Source organism: Mauremys mutica, chromosome 4 (genome assembly GCF_020497125.1).
Source record: "Mauremys mutica isolate MM-2020 ecotype Southern chromosome 4, ASM2049712v1, whole genome shotgun sequence".
Lineage (NCBI taxonomy): Eukaryota > Metazoa > Chordata > Testudines > Geoemydidae > Mauremys > Mauremys mutica.
In genome coordinates this window covers 120,255,068-120,269,759 of record NC_059075.1, presented here as the reverse complement: position 1 = coordinate 120,269,759, position 14,692 = coordinate 120,255,068, and the positions used below count along the sequence as shown (strand labels likewise).

The 14,692-nt window shown below is 45.8% G+C and overlaps 1 protein-coding gene across 1 annotated transcript; it reads left to right on the top strand.

The window, feature by feature from the left end:
* The first annotated feature begins 3,784 nt into the window (after window positions 1-3,784).
* Window positions 3,785-12,220, top strand: LOC123369588 (pepsin A-like). Its single transcript, XM_045015334.1, has 9 exons — window positions 3,785-3,840; window positions 4,490-4,646; window positions 5,170-5,287; window positions 8,434-8,552; window positions 8,859-9,058; window positions 9,983-10,099; window positions 10,622-10,763; window positions 10,864-10,956; window positions 11,954-12,220. Exons 1-9 carry the CDS (start codon window positions 3,785-3,787, stop codon window positions 12,095-12,097), a joined length of 1,146 nt encoding a protein of 381 aa, XP_044871269.1. The 3' UTR covers window positions 12,098-12,220.
* The last annotated feature ends 2,472 nt before the right edge of the window (window positions 12,221-14,692 follow it).

The window sequence follows — 14,692 nt, the reverse complement described above, 5'->3', positions numbered from 1 at the left end:
CCGTGTCAGGTGCACCTGATGTTCCTAGAAGCTGGCAGCAGAACCGTTGACTCAAAGTCCTTATTCTCCAGGGTTCAGTTTTATAGGGATTTTTCCCTATGTTAGGTCTTTATTCTGCTGTTGCCAGATCAATCAGCAGATAGCTGGTTCCATTCTGTCCTTTGTTTCCTTTGAGGTGCCGGGGTGGATTCCAGTTCGCCCTCTGGGGGTCATCTGGTTGATTCCACTTGACACCTTCTTCGGCCGACACTGACTCTTTCGGGCTTGGTAACTCCCTAGACACTCATTCAACATTTAAACTAGACACTCATTCACATATACTTTTTATCTTAACTACATTTATTTTACAGTTTCTTTATCCTTTTGGGGTGTGAGACTCCTTGTCTTTTAACAATTAAAAACATAAAGTGAGGTAAAAATGACTTTAACAGAGGTGGGGGTCTCTATTTGTATGTTACATAGTTTTGCCTAAGGCATAGGGGTAATTGACGGCTTGCGCGCTGAGTTAACAAAGTCAATTGGCCAATTAGCACTTACAGAAGCAATTGACAGCTCGCGCGGTGAGTTAACAAGGTGCTGAGTCAATTACCCAATCAGCAGCTCACAGCGGCCATTTTTAAAACAAACACTTAGAAAACCGGCACTTAGAGTCAATTGAGTTAACAAGGTGCTGAGTCAATTACCCAATCAGCAGCTTACAGCGGCCATTTTCAAAACAAAGTAGCAGTTACAAACTTTCACTTAGAAAACAGGCACTTAGAGTCAATTGACGTCAATTAACTAGTTACAAAGCAAAGTAGCGACTTCAAAGTTTCATTTTAGAACACAGGCGCTTGGAGTTAATAGACGTTTACAAAGTATCTCCTTGAGCAGGCTTGTACAGACATAGATATTTCTAACAATAAATCCTTACAACAATGAATCCTTACAAATCTACTTTTAACATAAACCTTACATAGATATTTCTGACACTAAATCCTTACAAACTTACTTCTAACATAAACCTTAAGTTATAAAGTACTAGTTAATAATAAAACCATAAATCAATAAATCATTTCTCATATAATGTAAACCTTCTTTAATATCCCTACAATATCCCAGGGCTATAATAATGAGGTCAAGACTGAGACGCCCTGGCAGAACTGGATGGAGACCCAAGACTGGAAAAGCAGGGGGTGCTATACGACAGGATTTATCCCTACTGCTTCAGGATGCTACAAAGTGCCTGTATTGTCTCTCTGGTGTCAGATGTCTCAGAGCAAACCTCCCTTCTCTAAATCTGAGATCTAGTTCATTTCTGTGTTGAAAAACCTGGAGCAGGGAATGGAAAATTTGCGAGACTGACATTTGCGAGACTAACACCAGATGCCAGGACCTCACTGTGGGGCAACAGGGGACACCGGATAAGCTGATTTTCAGGACCAGTTCCGCTCAGATAAACTTGTTCAAACTGATAAGTTTTCATACACAATTTGGCAAAGTTAGGCCTGCACACTTCCAGGCCCCTTTCTTAGGGTTGTCACTGGCCTAAGGTGACCTAACTGCCAGTCATGTGGAAACCTCATCCTTCCCCTGGTGTTTGCTTGTCCCCACAGGGTTAGGAGCGGATAGTGCTAAATGGAAAGTTAAAAGCTATTTTTTAATCTCATGAGATTCTCATTGTGCTTTCTGGCAGAGCGGCTGCTCCTGGCATGTGGCCATATGGCCTGGTGCCTAAGTCCATGGATGGCCTCCTGCCAGGAATAGGAAGGCTGCAGTGTCAGGGCTAAGCAGCGAGGCCTCCCCACACATCCCAGCCATGGAGACTTGAACCCATCATCTGCTCCCGGTGCAAGTAATCACTCGCCAGTTTGGGGGCCATCCAGGATCTCCTTTTCTCTCCCCCTAAACCCTATGTCATGGTGAACTTACCCTCTACCCAAGGAGGGCTGGATATCTCTTCCCTCTTCTCCTCCACTGGTGGCCTCCATAGCCCACAAATGCCTTAGTCCTGTCATTTCCAACCACGACTTACCATTTGCCCTCAGACTTGTTCTGGGCAGTCACGTCACATTCATAGAATCATAGAAGATTAGGGTTGGAAGAGGTCATCTTGTCCATCTGACCTCAGGAGGTCATTTAGTCCAACCTCCTGCTCAAAGCAGGACCAACCCCAACTAAATCATCCCAGGGTAACCCATTCTAGTGCTTCACCACCCTCCTAGTGAAATAGTGTTTCCTAATATCCAACCTAGACTTCCCCCACTGCAACTTGAGACCATTGCTCCTTGTTCTGTCATCTGCCATCACTGAAAACAACCTACCTCCATTCTCTTTAGAACACCTCTTCCGGTAATTGAAGGCTGCTATCAAATCCCCCCTAGCTCTTCTCTTCTGCAGACTATATAAACCCAGCTCCCTCAGTCGCTCCTCATAAGTCATGTGACCCAGCCCCCTTATCACTTTCGTTGCCCTCCGCTGGACTCTCTCCAATTTGTCCACATCCCTTCTGTAGTGGGGGGCCCAAAACTGGACGTAATACCCCAGATGTGACCTCACCAGTGCCGAATAGAGGGGAATAATCACTTCCCTCGATCTACTGTCAATGCTCCTACTAATGCAGCCCAATATGCAATTAGCTTTCTTGGCAATGAGGGCACACTGCTGACTCATATCCAGCTTCTCATCCACTGTAATCCCCAGGTCCTTTTCTGCAGAACTGCCGCTTAGCCATTCGGTCCCAGCCTGTAGCGGTGCATGGGATTCTTCCGTCCTAAGTGCAGGACTCTGCACTTGTCCTTGTTGAATCTCATCAGATTTCTTTTGGCCCAATCCTCCAATTTGTCTAGGTCACTCTGGACCCTATCCTTACCCTCCAGTGTATCTACCTGTCCCCCAAGTTTAGTGTAATCTGCGAACTTGCTGAGGGTTCAATCCATCCCATCATCCAAATAATTATGAAGATGTTGAACAAAACCGGCCCCGGGACCGACCCCTGGGGCACTCATTTTGATATCGGCTGCCAACTAGACATCGAGCCATTCCTCTACCCACACCCAAACCAAGTCCTCACACCCAATCCTTCCCTTCCCTGACATGTCCCACTAGGAAATGCATGAAGACCATCAGCATATTTCATCCACAAACTTTCAGGTGACAAAGATTTTTTCTACTGAACTGGGTGAGCCGGACCAGTGCCATAGAGGTGAATGGCTCCATATCCTCTGAGTCAACCAGTTACTCAGACCGTCGCGTGCCATGCATCCTATTTCCCTGTCTACTAACTTCTGCTCCTTGCGCTGACCTGGGCTCAGATTCATACCAATGAGCTAGAGGTGTAAAGCTTCATATTCCAGTTCCCATAGAGACACCAGTTCCCACTATATGGCTGTATTGCAACTGGGCCCAAACTGGAACCAGTGACCTAGAGGTGAATATCTCCATATTCCATTCCAATTCCTCTGTGCCTCCTGTTTGCTCTTTAAAACAACCCAGCATCATCTCTTTTCAAACCTTAGCCAGGAAATCTCCCCTAACTCTCACCCCTTCCCTCTAGAGGATGCCCCCATTTTCAGGTCACAGACAAGTGAAGGTGGAAATCTGTGAACTTGGAGTGTTCTCCAAACCTTTCTTTCAAGGACATCTTGGACAATCTTATCCGGAAGGTTTGCATTTCTTATCAGGGTTACTAATGGGATAGGAAAGGCTCTGCACTATGTGCATATAAGGAGCAGCATCCCAGCGTTGTGCTGCATTTAGCAGCCACACTGTCCTTTCCCCACCAGTTTGGATGTACAGAGACATCATGAAGTGGCTTCTGCTCCTGAGTCTGGTGGCGCTTTCTCAGTGCCGGGTGACAAAGTGAGTACCGGGGAGAAAAAGAAATATTGGAATCCTGAGCTTGGCTTTCTACAGAGCAATGTTCCCTTAGCAGCAGCAGCAGCTCCTACATCTCTCTCCTCAATACTTCATTCTTTAATAGGCAGCTCGTGGGAACTACTCCTTGGCTGTAAGGCACAGTAGAGGTATGAGGAAGTATGGACTTGTGGTTACAACACTGGAACAGAACTTGGAAAATCTAGGTTCATTCCCGGCTCTACCACAGACTGTCTGTGTGACCTAGTGACTGAGTCTCTTTGTGCCTCAGTTCTCTGGATAAAAATGAACATATGTCCTTTGTCCATCTTGTCTATTTCATCAGTAAGCTCTATAGGACAGGGGGACTGTCTTATACAATGTATTAGTACAGCTCCCATCATACTAGGCCCTCTCACTGCTAGTTACACATAGGCCAGGAGTTTCAAAGTGTCCTATGGGAATTATATGCCCAACTCATACTGACCTTTTGTGCACTGGTCACCCAACTCACCTATACCCCGTGCTAATCCCAGCTATAAAAAGGGGTCTCTGTGCAATGTAAAAGCTGGATTGCACAATATTCCCTGAACACAAGGCTTGTCTACTGTTTATTTGTTATTGATCGGCCTCTCTCCCCACCCTTGTTGATTAGGGTCTCCCTGAAGAAGGGGAAATCCTTGAGGCAGAACCTTAAGGACCATGGCTTGCTGGAGGATTTCCTGAAGAAACACCCTCGCAACCTGGCCTCCAAGTATTTCCCCAACCTGGCCAACAAGGCTGCCAGCGAGCCCCTAACAAACTACATGGACGTGAGTATGGCAGGAAAGCAGGTCTTGTAGCCTTCCTCTCTTCATCAAAGTTTCCCACTCCTCTGCCAACAGCTGATCTCTCCTCCTCCCAAAAGGGCCTCAACCCCATTCCCCCAGCCATGTGCTTCCAACCAAGCACATACCTTGCTGCTGCCAAGAACCCTCCCCAGCCCCCATGCTGGGCCATCCAGCCCCCAGCTGTGATTGGATGGGATTAAGAAGAGCACTGGGAATAGAACTCCCTGGTCTGCTGGCTCCCCGTTTCCCAACACGTTGAGATTGATGGGAACTGGGGATAAATAACTCTGTGCATCAGATGCCAGCAAGTCCTAGGAGCCATGCTTGGCAAAGTGATGGCAGAGAAACAGCAGCTCAGGCTGAACCTTTAGCAAGGACACCGTAACCCAGACCCTCAGCTGGTGTAAATCATTTGGTGGAACTATGCCAGTTTACACGAGCTGAGGAGCTAGCCCTTGGATGGCAATGGTTCCCTCTCTTTACATCGTTCTTTGTGCTTTGGCAGGCCGAGTATTATGGAACCATCTCCATCGGCACCCCAGCCCAGGATTTTTCTGTCATCTTCGACACCGGCTCCTCCAATCTCTGGGTGCCCTCCGTGTACTGCTCCAGCCCAGCCTGCAGTAAGTCACCTGCAATGCCTCTTGCCTTGACATGCTATCTGGGTGGTTTGAGTGAAATCAGGGAGATTTAAATCAACCATGAGGAAACTTTGATTCAAATCACTGATTTCAATCTTACTTTGCATTTGTACTTTTTAGTTATTTTCCTGAAGGATGTTGGTTTTTATTGGTAGCCATTAAAACATTGATTTGTAACTAATTATAGCTTTTACACTAAATTTGCTACTTAACATACATTTATTCAGATTTTTAATTTGTATATTTTTTAATTATGAGAAAATAGTGAAGGATGCATTTTTCATTTTGCTAGCTACCTAATATTGTTACTTGATGTATGTGTTCACCTTTACATGGTAATTGGAATTTGATTAAAAATGGAAAAGAAAAAAAAAGCTTTTAAAAATTATTAGTAAAATAAAACTACCTTAAATGTCCTGGATAGCTAAGAAAAAAAGTTTATTAAAACAATTTGCATTTAAAACTAACAATGTATTTTAAAAAGGACGTGTTATCGATAAGGCCATTGTGGAGAAACAAAATGAATTCTTTGCATCGGTCTTTGTGGCTGAGGATGTGAAGGAGATTCCCAAACCTGAGCCACTCTTTTTAGGTGACAGATCTGAGGAACTGTCCCAGATTGAGGTGTCATTAGAGGAGGTTTTGGAACAAATTGATAAATTAAACAGCAGTAAGTCACCAGGACTAGATGGTATTCACCCAAAAGTTCTGAAGGACCTTAAATGTGAAATTGCAGAACTACTAACAGTAGTCTGTCACCTATCATTTAAATCAGTTTCTGTACCAGATGACTGGAGAATAGCTAATGTGATGCCAATTTTTAAAAAGGGCTCCAGAGGTAATCCCTGCAATTACAGGCCTGTAAACCTGACTTCAGTACCAGGCAAACTGTTTGAACTATATTAAAGAACAATATTGTCAGACATATAGATGAACATAATTTCTTGAGGAAGAATCAACGTGGTTTTAGTAAAGGGAAATCATGCCTCACCAATCTACTAGAATTCTTTGAGGGGGTCAACAAGCATGTGGACCAAGGGGATCCAGTGGATATAGTGTACTTAGATTTTCAGAAAGCCTTTGATAATGTCCCTTACCAAAGGCTCTTACACAAAGTAAGCTGCCATGGGATAAGAGGGAAGGTGCTCTCATGGATTGGTAACTGGTTAAAAGATAGGAAATGACGGGTAGGAATAAATGGCCAGTTTTCAGAATGGAGAGATGTAAAAAGTGGTGTCCCTCAGGGGTCTGTTCTGGGGAGCCATCCTATTCAATGTATTCATAAATGATCTGGAAAAAGGGGTAAACAGTAAGGTGGCAAAATTTGCAGATGGTACAAAATGAGTAGAGATAGTTAAGACCCAGGCAGACTACGAAGAGCTACAAAAGGATCTCTTAAAACTGGGTGACTGGGCAACAAAATGGCAGATGAAATTTAATGTTGATAAATGCAAAGTAATGCACATTGGAAATCATAATCCCAACTATACATATAAAATGATGGGGTATAAATTAGCTGTTACCACTCAAGAAAGAGATCTTGGAGTCACTGTGGATAGTTCTCTGAGAACATCCACTCAATGTGCAGCAGCACTCCAAAAAGCGAACAGAATGCTGGGAACAATTAAGAAAAGGATAGATGATAGAACAGGAAAATATCATGTTGCCGCTATATAAATCCATGGTACACCCACATCTTGAATATTATGTGCAGATGTGGTCGCCCCATCTCAAAAAAGATATATTGGAATTGGAAAAGGTTCAGAAAAGGGCAACAAAAATTATTAGGGGTATGCAATGGCTTCCATATGAGGAGAGATTAATAAGACTGTGACTTTTCAGCTTGAAAAAGAGACAGCTAAGGGGAGATATTATTGAGGTCTATAAAATCGTGACTGATGTAGAGAAAGTAGATAAGAAAGTGTTGTTTACTACTTCTCACAACACAAAAACTAGAGGTCGCCAAATGAATTTAATAGGCAGCAGGTTTAAAACAAATAAAAGGAAGTATTTCTTCACACAACGCACAGTCAACCCGTGGAACTCCTTGCCAGAGGATGTTATGAAGGCTAAGACCATAACAGGGTTCAGAAAAGAACTAGATAAATTCATGGAGGATAAGTCCATCAATGGTTATTAGTCAGGATGGGTAGGAATGGTGTCCCTAGGCTCTGTTTGCCAGAAGCTGGGAATGAGCAACAGGGGATAGATCACTTGATGATTACCTATTCTGTTCATTCCCTCTGGGGCACCTGGCACTGGCCACTGTCAGAAGACAGGATACTGGGCTAGATGGACTCTTGGTCTGACCCAGTAGGGCCATTTTTATGTTCTTGTGTTCTTATCTGTAGTCAGTGAATTGAACTGATTGTTTCTGGTCACCGTGTCCTTCCAAAATTTTAGAACTACTAGATTTCATCCTCTCACACTTACTTTTTATTCGGAGATTGGAAAAGGAAAACAAGCTGTCTTGCTTTTATAACCCCCAATCCATTTCTTAAGTTAGAATGAACTAGTCAGTGAACTGACTAGCTGAATGAACTGACAGGAAGAAAATATTCTCTGTACACCTGCAGAGGCTACTGCTGTGAAAAGCTGGTTTGGCACTTCAACGAAGTCTAGTTCCAGCTGCTGAGCCAGTGAAATCCATCAATTCAGTGGTCTATCTTTAAAACTTCAGCAACAAATATGCATTACTTAATAGTCATTGTTTATTTAATTTAACTGATTTTAATAGATTTTAGTAAATTTAGACTTGCACATATGTTGTGATAATTTAAACTTTAATTTAAATGAGTATTTTTAAAAAGAAAAACATATTTACATTTTTTTAATTAAAAAAAAGCATCAGTTTCCAGCTACCGTGGAAGCCAGAGATGAATAGGTTTCCTTCCATTGACTGTGGATTGTCCAATTGTACAGTGTCAGAGGAGGGGAATGGTTTCTAGGAAGCCCAGGAGCTAGATCCACAAAGGGACCTAGGCATTGCAATGCTGAGCACTGCAGTGCATAATTCTTAAGCACCCTCCCCCCACCAAAGAATTCACAGCCTCACCAGTCTCCCATACAACACATGGGGTGAGTTACAAGTGTCATTGTGTGACCATCTGACTCTTCTGTACTTGCAGCAAACCACAAACGCTTCAACCCATCAGACTCCTCCACCTACCAGGCCACCAGTGAGAACGTGTCCGTCCAGTATGGCACCGGCAGCATGACCGGAATCCTGGGCTATGACACCGTCCAGGTAAATCACAAGAAAGGATGAAAGCCCCTGGAGCAGAGAAGGGAAATTATTAGGAGTTAGAAGGACAGGATGCATCTGCAAAGCTAAAGCAGGAACTCCATTGGCTGTGAACTGGGAGACAGGAATAGAGAAAGGACAGAGAAGAGACAATGAAGCCAATCATGGACTATTCTCATATAGGGGAGAGAGCACAATTCAGGGCATGGTAGCCTCTAAGAATTGGCACGCTGTAAAGACCCTCTGGTAGACTTGGAAGCTTCTCCCAGGGTGCAGGGTGTGTCTCATTGTCCCCAACTCTCCTCTAAGGTTAGCAGCATTGTGGACACCCATCAGATCTTTGGCCTGAGCGAGACCGAGCCTGGCTCCTTCTTCTACTACGCCCCCTTTGATGGGATCCTGGGTCTGGCCTTCCCCAGCATCTCCTCCTCTGGAGCCACACCCGTCTTTGACAACATGATGAATGAGGGTTTGGTGTCCCAGGACCTCTTCTCCGTCTACCTGAGCTCGTAAGTCAGGGCTGGAAACAACCCATCTGCTGCAGTGAGATTCAGCACCTCTCACATGGAGTGAGCCCTGCAATATTTGCATCAGAATTCCCAAACACAGAGATCTCTGGGGTGGAACATGGCAGCCAGTCTATGCTGGTGGTGTACATTCTGGGAGCAGAAGTGAACACTAGTCTCTCTAATGATTATATTAAAGCATTGGGGCCCTGCCTACACCCTTTGCAGATCATCAGTATTAGACTGACTCCTAGAGGAGAAAATACCCCATATCACCCACATGACTCCCTGGCTCAGCACCTTCCAGTACCAGACTGCACCATATGCTCAGTGCTGACACAGAGGGAAGAGTAGCATCTACTGAGTCCCTGACACCACTGACTCAAACATCTGGGCCTTTCCTTGGAGATCTCCCATCCAGTTTTAGGGCAGGCCCAGCCTTGCTTAACTTTTGAGACCTGGCAAGAGATAGTTATCAAAGTAGGGTCAGAGGTGCCCCTCACATCCAGCTGGCCTGCCCTTTCTCCGCTACTAGACGCTGATGTGCCCAACTCTGATTGTATCCCAGCGCTGCTCAGCGGTGGCCCATTCTTTAACAGGGAAGGGTTAAAAAAAGAACTAGATAAGTTCATGGAGGATAGGTCCATCAATGGCTAATAGCCATTGATGGGCAGCGATGGTGTCGCTAGCCTCTGTTTGCCAGAAGCTGGGAATGGACGACAAGGGACGGATCACTTGTTGATTCAGTTCTGTTCATTCCCGCTGGGGCACCTGGCATTCGCCACTGTTGGAAGACAGGATACTGGGCTAGATGGACTTTTGGTGTGACCCAGTCTGGCTGTTCTTATGTTCAGACAGAGTGTTTGCTATTGACTCGTCAGCCAACCATTCATGCATCTGCCTTGACTCTCCTCTCTCCCTTCTTAGGGATGACCAGAGCGGGAGCTTCGTGATGTTCGGCGGCATTGACTCATCTTACTACTCTGGGAACCTCAACTGGATCCCTCTCTCTAATGAGACTTACTGGCAAATCACCATGGACAGGTATCACCCACCACTTGGCCCTTCCCCTTCATCAGGCCACCTTAAGGAGACAGGCAAAAGGAGATGCATGCAGGAGCCTGGGGAAGCTCAAATTACAGAGTCTAGACAAGATGAGAGACACGGGAGTCAGACTCATGCCTTCCTTGGAGTTATAGGAAAGGGGCTCACCCGCGAGGAGCTTAGATCAGTGGTTCTCCACCTTGTCCACACCAGGAACCGTCATCTGGCCAGCTCTGCTTAGCAATAAAGGAAAGGGCTTGGTGGTCACAACCCCTTGACATCTGTTTGTGACCCCCAGGCTAGATTGGTCACTGTCCCAGAAGGTTGTAGGAAGAGGAGCGATGGGCAACAGCTAAGGAATGTTGAGGTTGAAACATCAGGAGAAAGTTCTTGGCAGTCGTAGGAAGGGGGCGGTGAGGCAGCTCCACCCTGCAGGCCTCTCGTTGCTGGCTCGTGGGCTGAGTGGGAATGAGATTGGGAGTGTTTCTAGGCAGGTTCCCCCTGACTCTCTCTCTCTTCCAGCATCACCATGAACGGAGAGACCATCGCTTGCTCTGGTGGCTGCCAGGCTATCATTGACACTGGTACTTCTCTGCTGGTTGGGCCCTCTACTGGCATCTCCAACATCAAGTCCTACATCGGCGCCGACAATGGCACGGTAAGGGCAGGGATCGGGGACCGACACTTCTAGAGGTGTCTGCTATGGAGAGCCTTGTGACCAAGACACACCTAAACTTTCCTCCCTGTTGCCTTCCTCCCTGCAGATCAGCTGCAGTGCCACAAGCAGCCTGCCCAACATCGTCTTCACCATCAACGGCATCGAGTTCCCTGTGCCCGCCAGTGCCTACATCATAGATGTGAGTGTCCTGCTCAGAAAGCCGCCTCGGGGCCGCTTAGCCAGGGCTTGTGCCTGAGGCCATTGCACTGAGTGTGCTGGCAACATTCCCCTGCACAGCTGGTATACGGCTGCAGATGTATCGCTGAGATGCAGCTCAGGGTCTGTCCCCAGTATTAGAGTGGGGAAGCAGAGAGCTCTTCTCACAAACAGATCCAGGGGAAGGAACGGTCTAGATCAAGGCAGGCCCACAGTGAAAGTGACATACCACAAGAGAAGCAAGACAGGCTGTAGAGCTGGCCATCGTAGAAGATCACTAGGAGAGGGGCCTTACTGGACTAGGAAAGAATAAAATGAGCAGCTAGGAGGTTAGATCAAGAGAGATCACTGCCTTGTGCTGCAGGGCCTGGGCATCTGGGCATCAGGAAGGAGTTTTCCTTCTCCATGATAAAGGTTTGCTTCCCTCTGGGGAGGAACAGGCAAGCTGCTTTAACAGCACACAGCAACACCGGCTGGTAGCAGGCAGTGGGGAAGCCCAAATCCACTTATAATCACAGCAGGATTTCTGGTGGCAGAATGTAATTGCTCCCTCTGGAATCTGGCCAGGAGCCTGGAGAGAGCACGCTTTGCCTCCCCAAGGGATGTGTCATGGACAGAAGTGGTTAGGGCCTTGCTTCTCTTCCCAGTTGACAGGCTGCACCCCTTAGGCTCAGGCTTAAGCACTGGGGCTGTTCTGAGGCCCAGTTCCACAAAGGTAGCTCACTGGGAGTTATGCCCCTAAATACCTGTGAGCATCCAGGCCTCACTCACCAGTCCCACTGCTTTCATCCCCAAGCTGTCCCTTAAAGTCTCCAAGCCAAGGCCTGACCCAGCCTAATGCTCCTTAGCTTGGGAGCCGTGGTGAGATCCCATCCCAAGATGGGGCAGGGGCAGGCACGTGCACTCCCTTCTGGACAGTAACTCAAGGGGACATGAAAGTTCCAGCCCAATAACCCATATACCATTTTCCCCCGGTGCAGAGCTCAGGCTCTTGCTCTCCTGGCTTTGAAGGCATCCCCACCTCCTATGGACAGCAATGGACCCTCGGAGACGTCTTCATCCGCCAGTACTATGTTGTCTTCGACAGGGCCAACAACCAGGTGGGCCTGGCCCCCGTGGCATGAACACAGCACCATCCCCAGGACACTGCCATGGAACACTGACCCGTTTCTCCAGAGCCCCAACAATGCAACTCAATCTAGTGACTCTTACTGCTGCTGGGACTTTAATGGACACACGCTCTTCCTCACCCCAAACTCACCCTTTCTTCTCTAATCTTACTAACAGTAGAATAAAGGACTATAAGAGCATTGGAGTGACTTGTTTCTCTCTGGTGGGCAGAGTGACCCACATTTCACCGAAGAGGATGGGGGTAGGGAACATTCTCATATCTTCTGCTGAGGCCGTTAATCCTGACCTGCAGCCTCCTGATATGCCAGCCCTGAGCTCCCTCCACGTGCAGCTCTGCCAAAGCCCCTTCACCTGACCCACAGCCTCTTGCTTTTCCAGCCCTGGCTCCCCACACACAGCTATGCTGATGCCCCCTTACACTGACCTGCAGCCCCCACGCTTCAATTCCACTCTTGTCCAACCCTATTCCCTGCTATGCTAATGCCCCTCACTCCTGGCCTGTTTGTTTTGTTACTTCCAACAATATCTCATGAGACGGGCTTTGGGGCTGTCCATAAATTACATATAATCCGGATAAACAAGCAGGTCCCTCCAGTTATCCATCCATTTCATAAACAAACTAGAGAAATACAACCTAGATGGAGCTACTATAAAGTGGGTGCAAAACTGGTTGGAAAACCGTTCCCAGAGAGTAGTTATCAATGGTTCACAGTCATGCTGGAAGGGCATAATGAGTGGATACCCGCAGGGATCAGTTCTGGGTCAGGTTCTGTTCAATATCTTCATCAGTGATTTAGATAATGGAATAGACAGTACACTTATAAAGTTTGAGGACGATACCAAGCTGGGAGGCGCTGCAAGTGCTTTGGAGGATAGGATTAAAATTCAAAATGATCTGGACAAACTGGAGAAATGATCTGAAGTAAATAGGATGAAATTCAATAAGGACAAATGCAAAGTACTACATTTAGGAAGGAACAATCAGTTGCACACATTCAAAAGGGGAAATGACTGCCTAGGAAGGAGTACTGTGGAAAGAGATCTGGGGCTCATAGTGGACCACAAGCTAAATATGAGTCAACAGTGTAACGCTGTTGCAAAAAAAATGAACACCATTCTGGGATGTATAAGTATGAGAAGTAATTCTTCCACTCTACTCCGCGCTGATTAGTCTTCAGCTGGAGTATTGTGTCTAGTTGTGCATGCCACATTTCAGGAAAGATGTGGACAAATTGGAGAAAGTCCAGAGAAGAGCAACAAAAATGATTAAAGGTCTAGAAAACATGACCTATAAGGGAAGACTGAAAAAATTGGGTTTGTTTATTCTGGAAAAGAGAAGACTGAGAGGGGACAGGATAACAGTTTTCAAGTATATAAAAGGTTGTTATGAGGAGGGAGAAGAATTGTTCTTCTTAACCTCTGAGGATAGGACAAGAAGCAATGGGCTTAAATTGCAGCAAGGGAGGTTTAGGTTCGACATGAGGAAAAACTTCCTAACTGTCAGGTTCGTTAAGCACTGGCATAACTTGCCTAGGGAGATTATGGACTCTCCATCACTGGAGATTTTTAAGAGCAGGTTAGACAAATACCTGTCAGGGATGGTCTAGATAATACTTAGTCCTGCCATGAGTGCAGGGGACTGGACTAGATGACCTTTCAAGGTCCCTTCCAGTCCTATGATTCTACGTAGAAAGGTGCCATTTGCACTCCATGATAAACTCAAGGCTGAGCTTGCAAGGATGGAAGCAATGCAAGTAATACAAAAAATTTAGGTGCCAACAGAATGGGTGAGCTCCCTTGTCATTGTGGAGAAAAGTAACGGCCAGCTACACATATGCTTAGAACCAAGAGACCTCAACAAAGCTATAAAAATAACATTTCAAGCTACCAACCAGAGAAGAAATTATGTCTCAATTAAATTGGATGCATCCTCAGGTTTTTGGTAGCTAAAATTAACTGAAGGAAGCTCAAAATTATGCTCATTTAATACCTCATTTGGAAGATACAGATTCTTACACTTACCCTTTGGGATAGCTTCAGCATCAGAATTATACCACAAAACCACACATACAGTCTATGAACATATTACTCTTGTTGACACCCCAATAAAAGAGGAGCATGATTGTAGACTTCAGGAACTGCTGAATGCAACTAGAGCTGCAAACCTCAAACTAAATAGGGAGAAATGTGTTTTAGGGGTTACAGACCTGACTTTTCTTGGGAACGTTATTTCCAACAAAGGTGTAAAACCTGATTAGACAAAGAGTTCAGCCACTGAAATGATGCCATGTCTGCTGTCACAGAAAGATGTCCAACGGTTCCTGGGAATGGTTAATTATCTTGGAAAATTCATCTATAATCTAGCTACCAAAGCAGCAACTTAGAGAAAACTCCTAGAGAATAAAATTGAATGGTATTGGGGTGCAGAACAGGCAGCTCCATCAGAAGGTTTAAAACAACAACTGATATAAGAGCCAGTGTTGAAGTTCTATGCACCAGGAAGGCCTATTTAAATCTCAGCAGATGCTTCCCAGTCTGGGGTAGATGCAGTAAGTTTACGGAAGCATAAGGATTGTTGGCAACCAGTG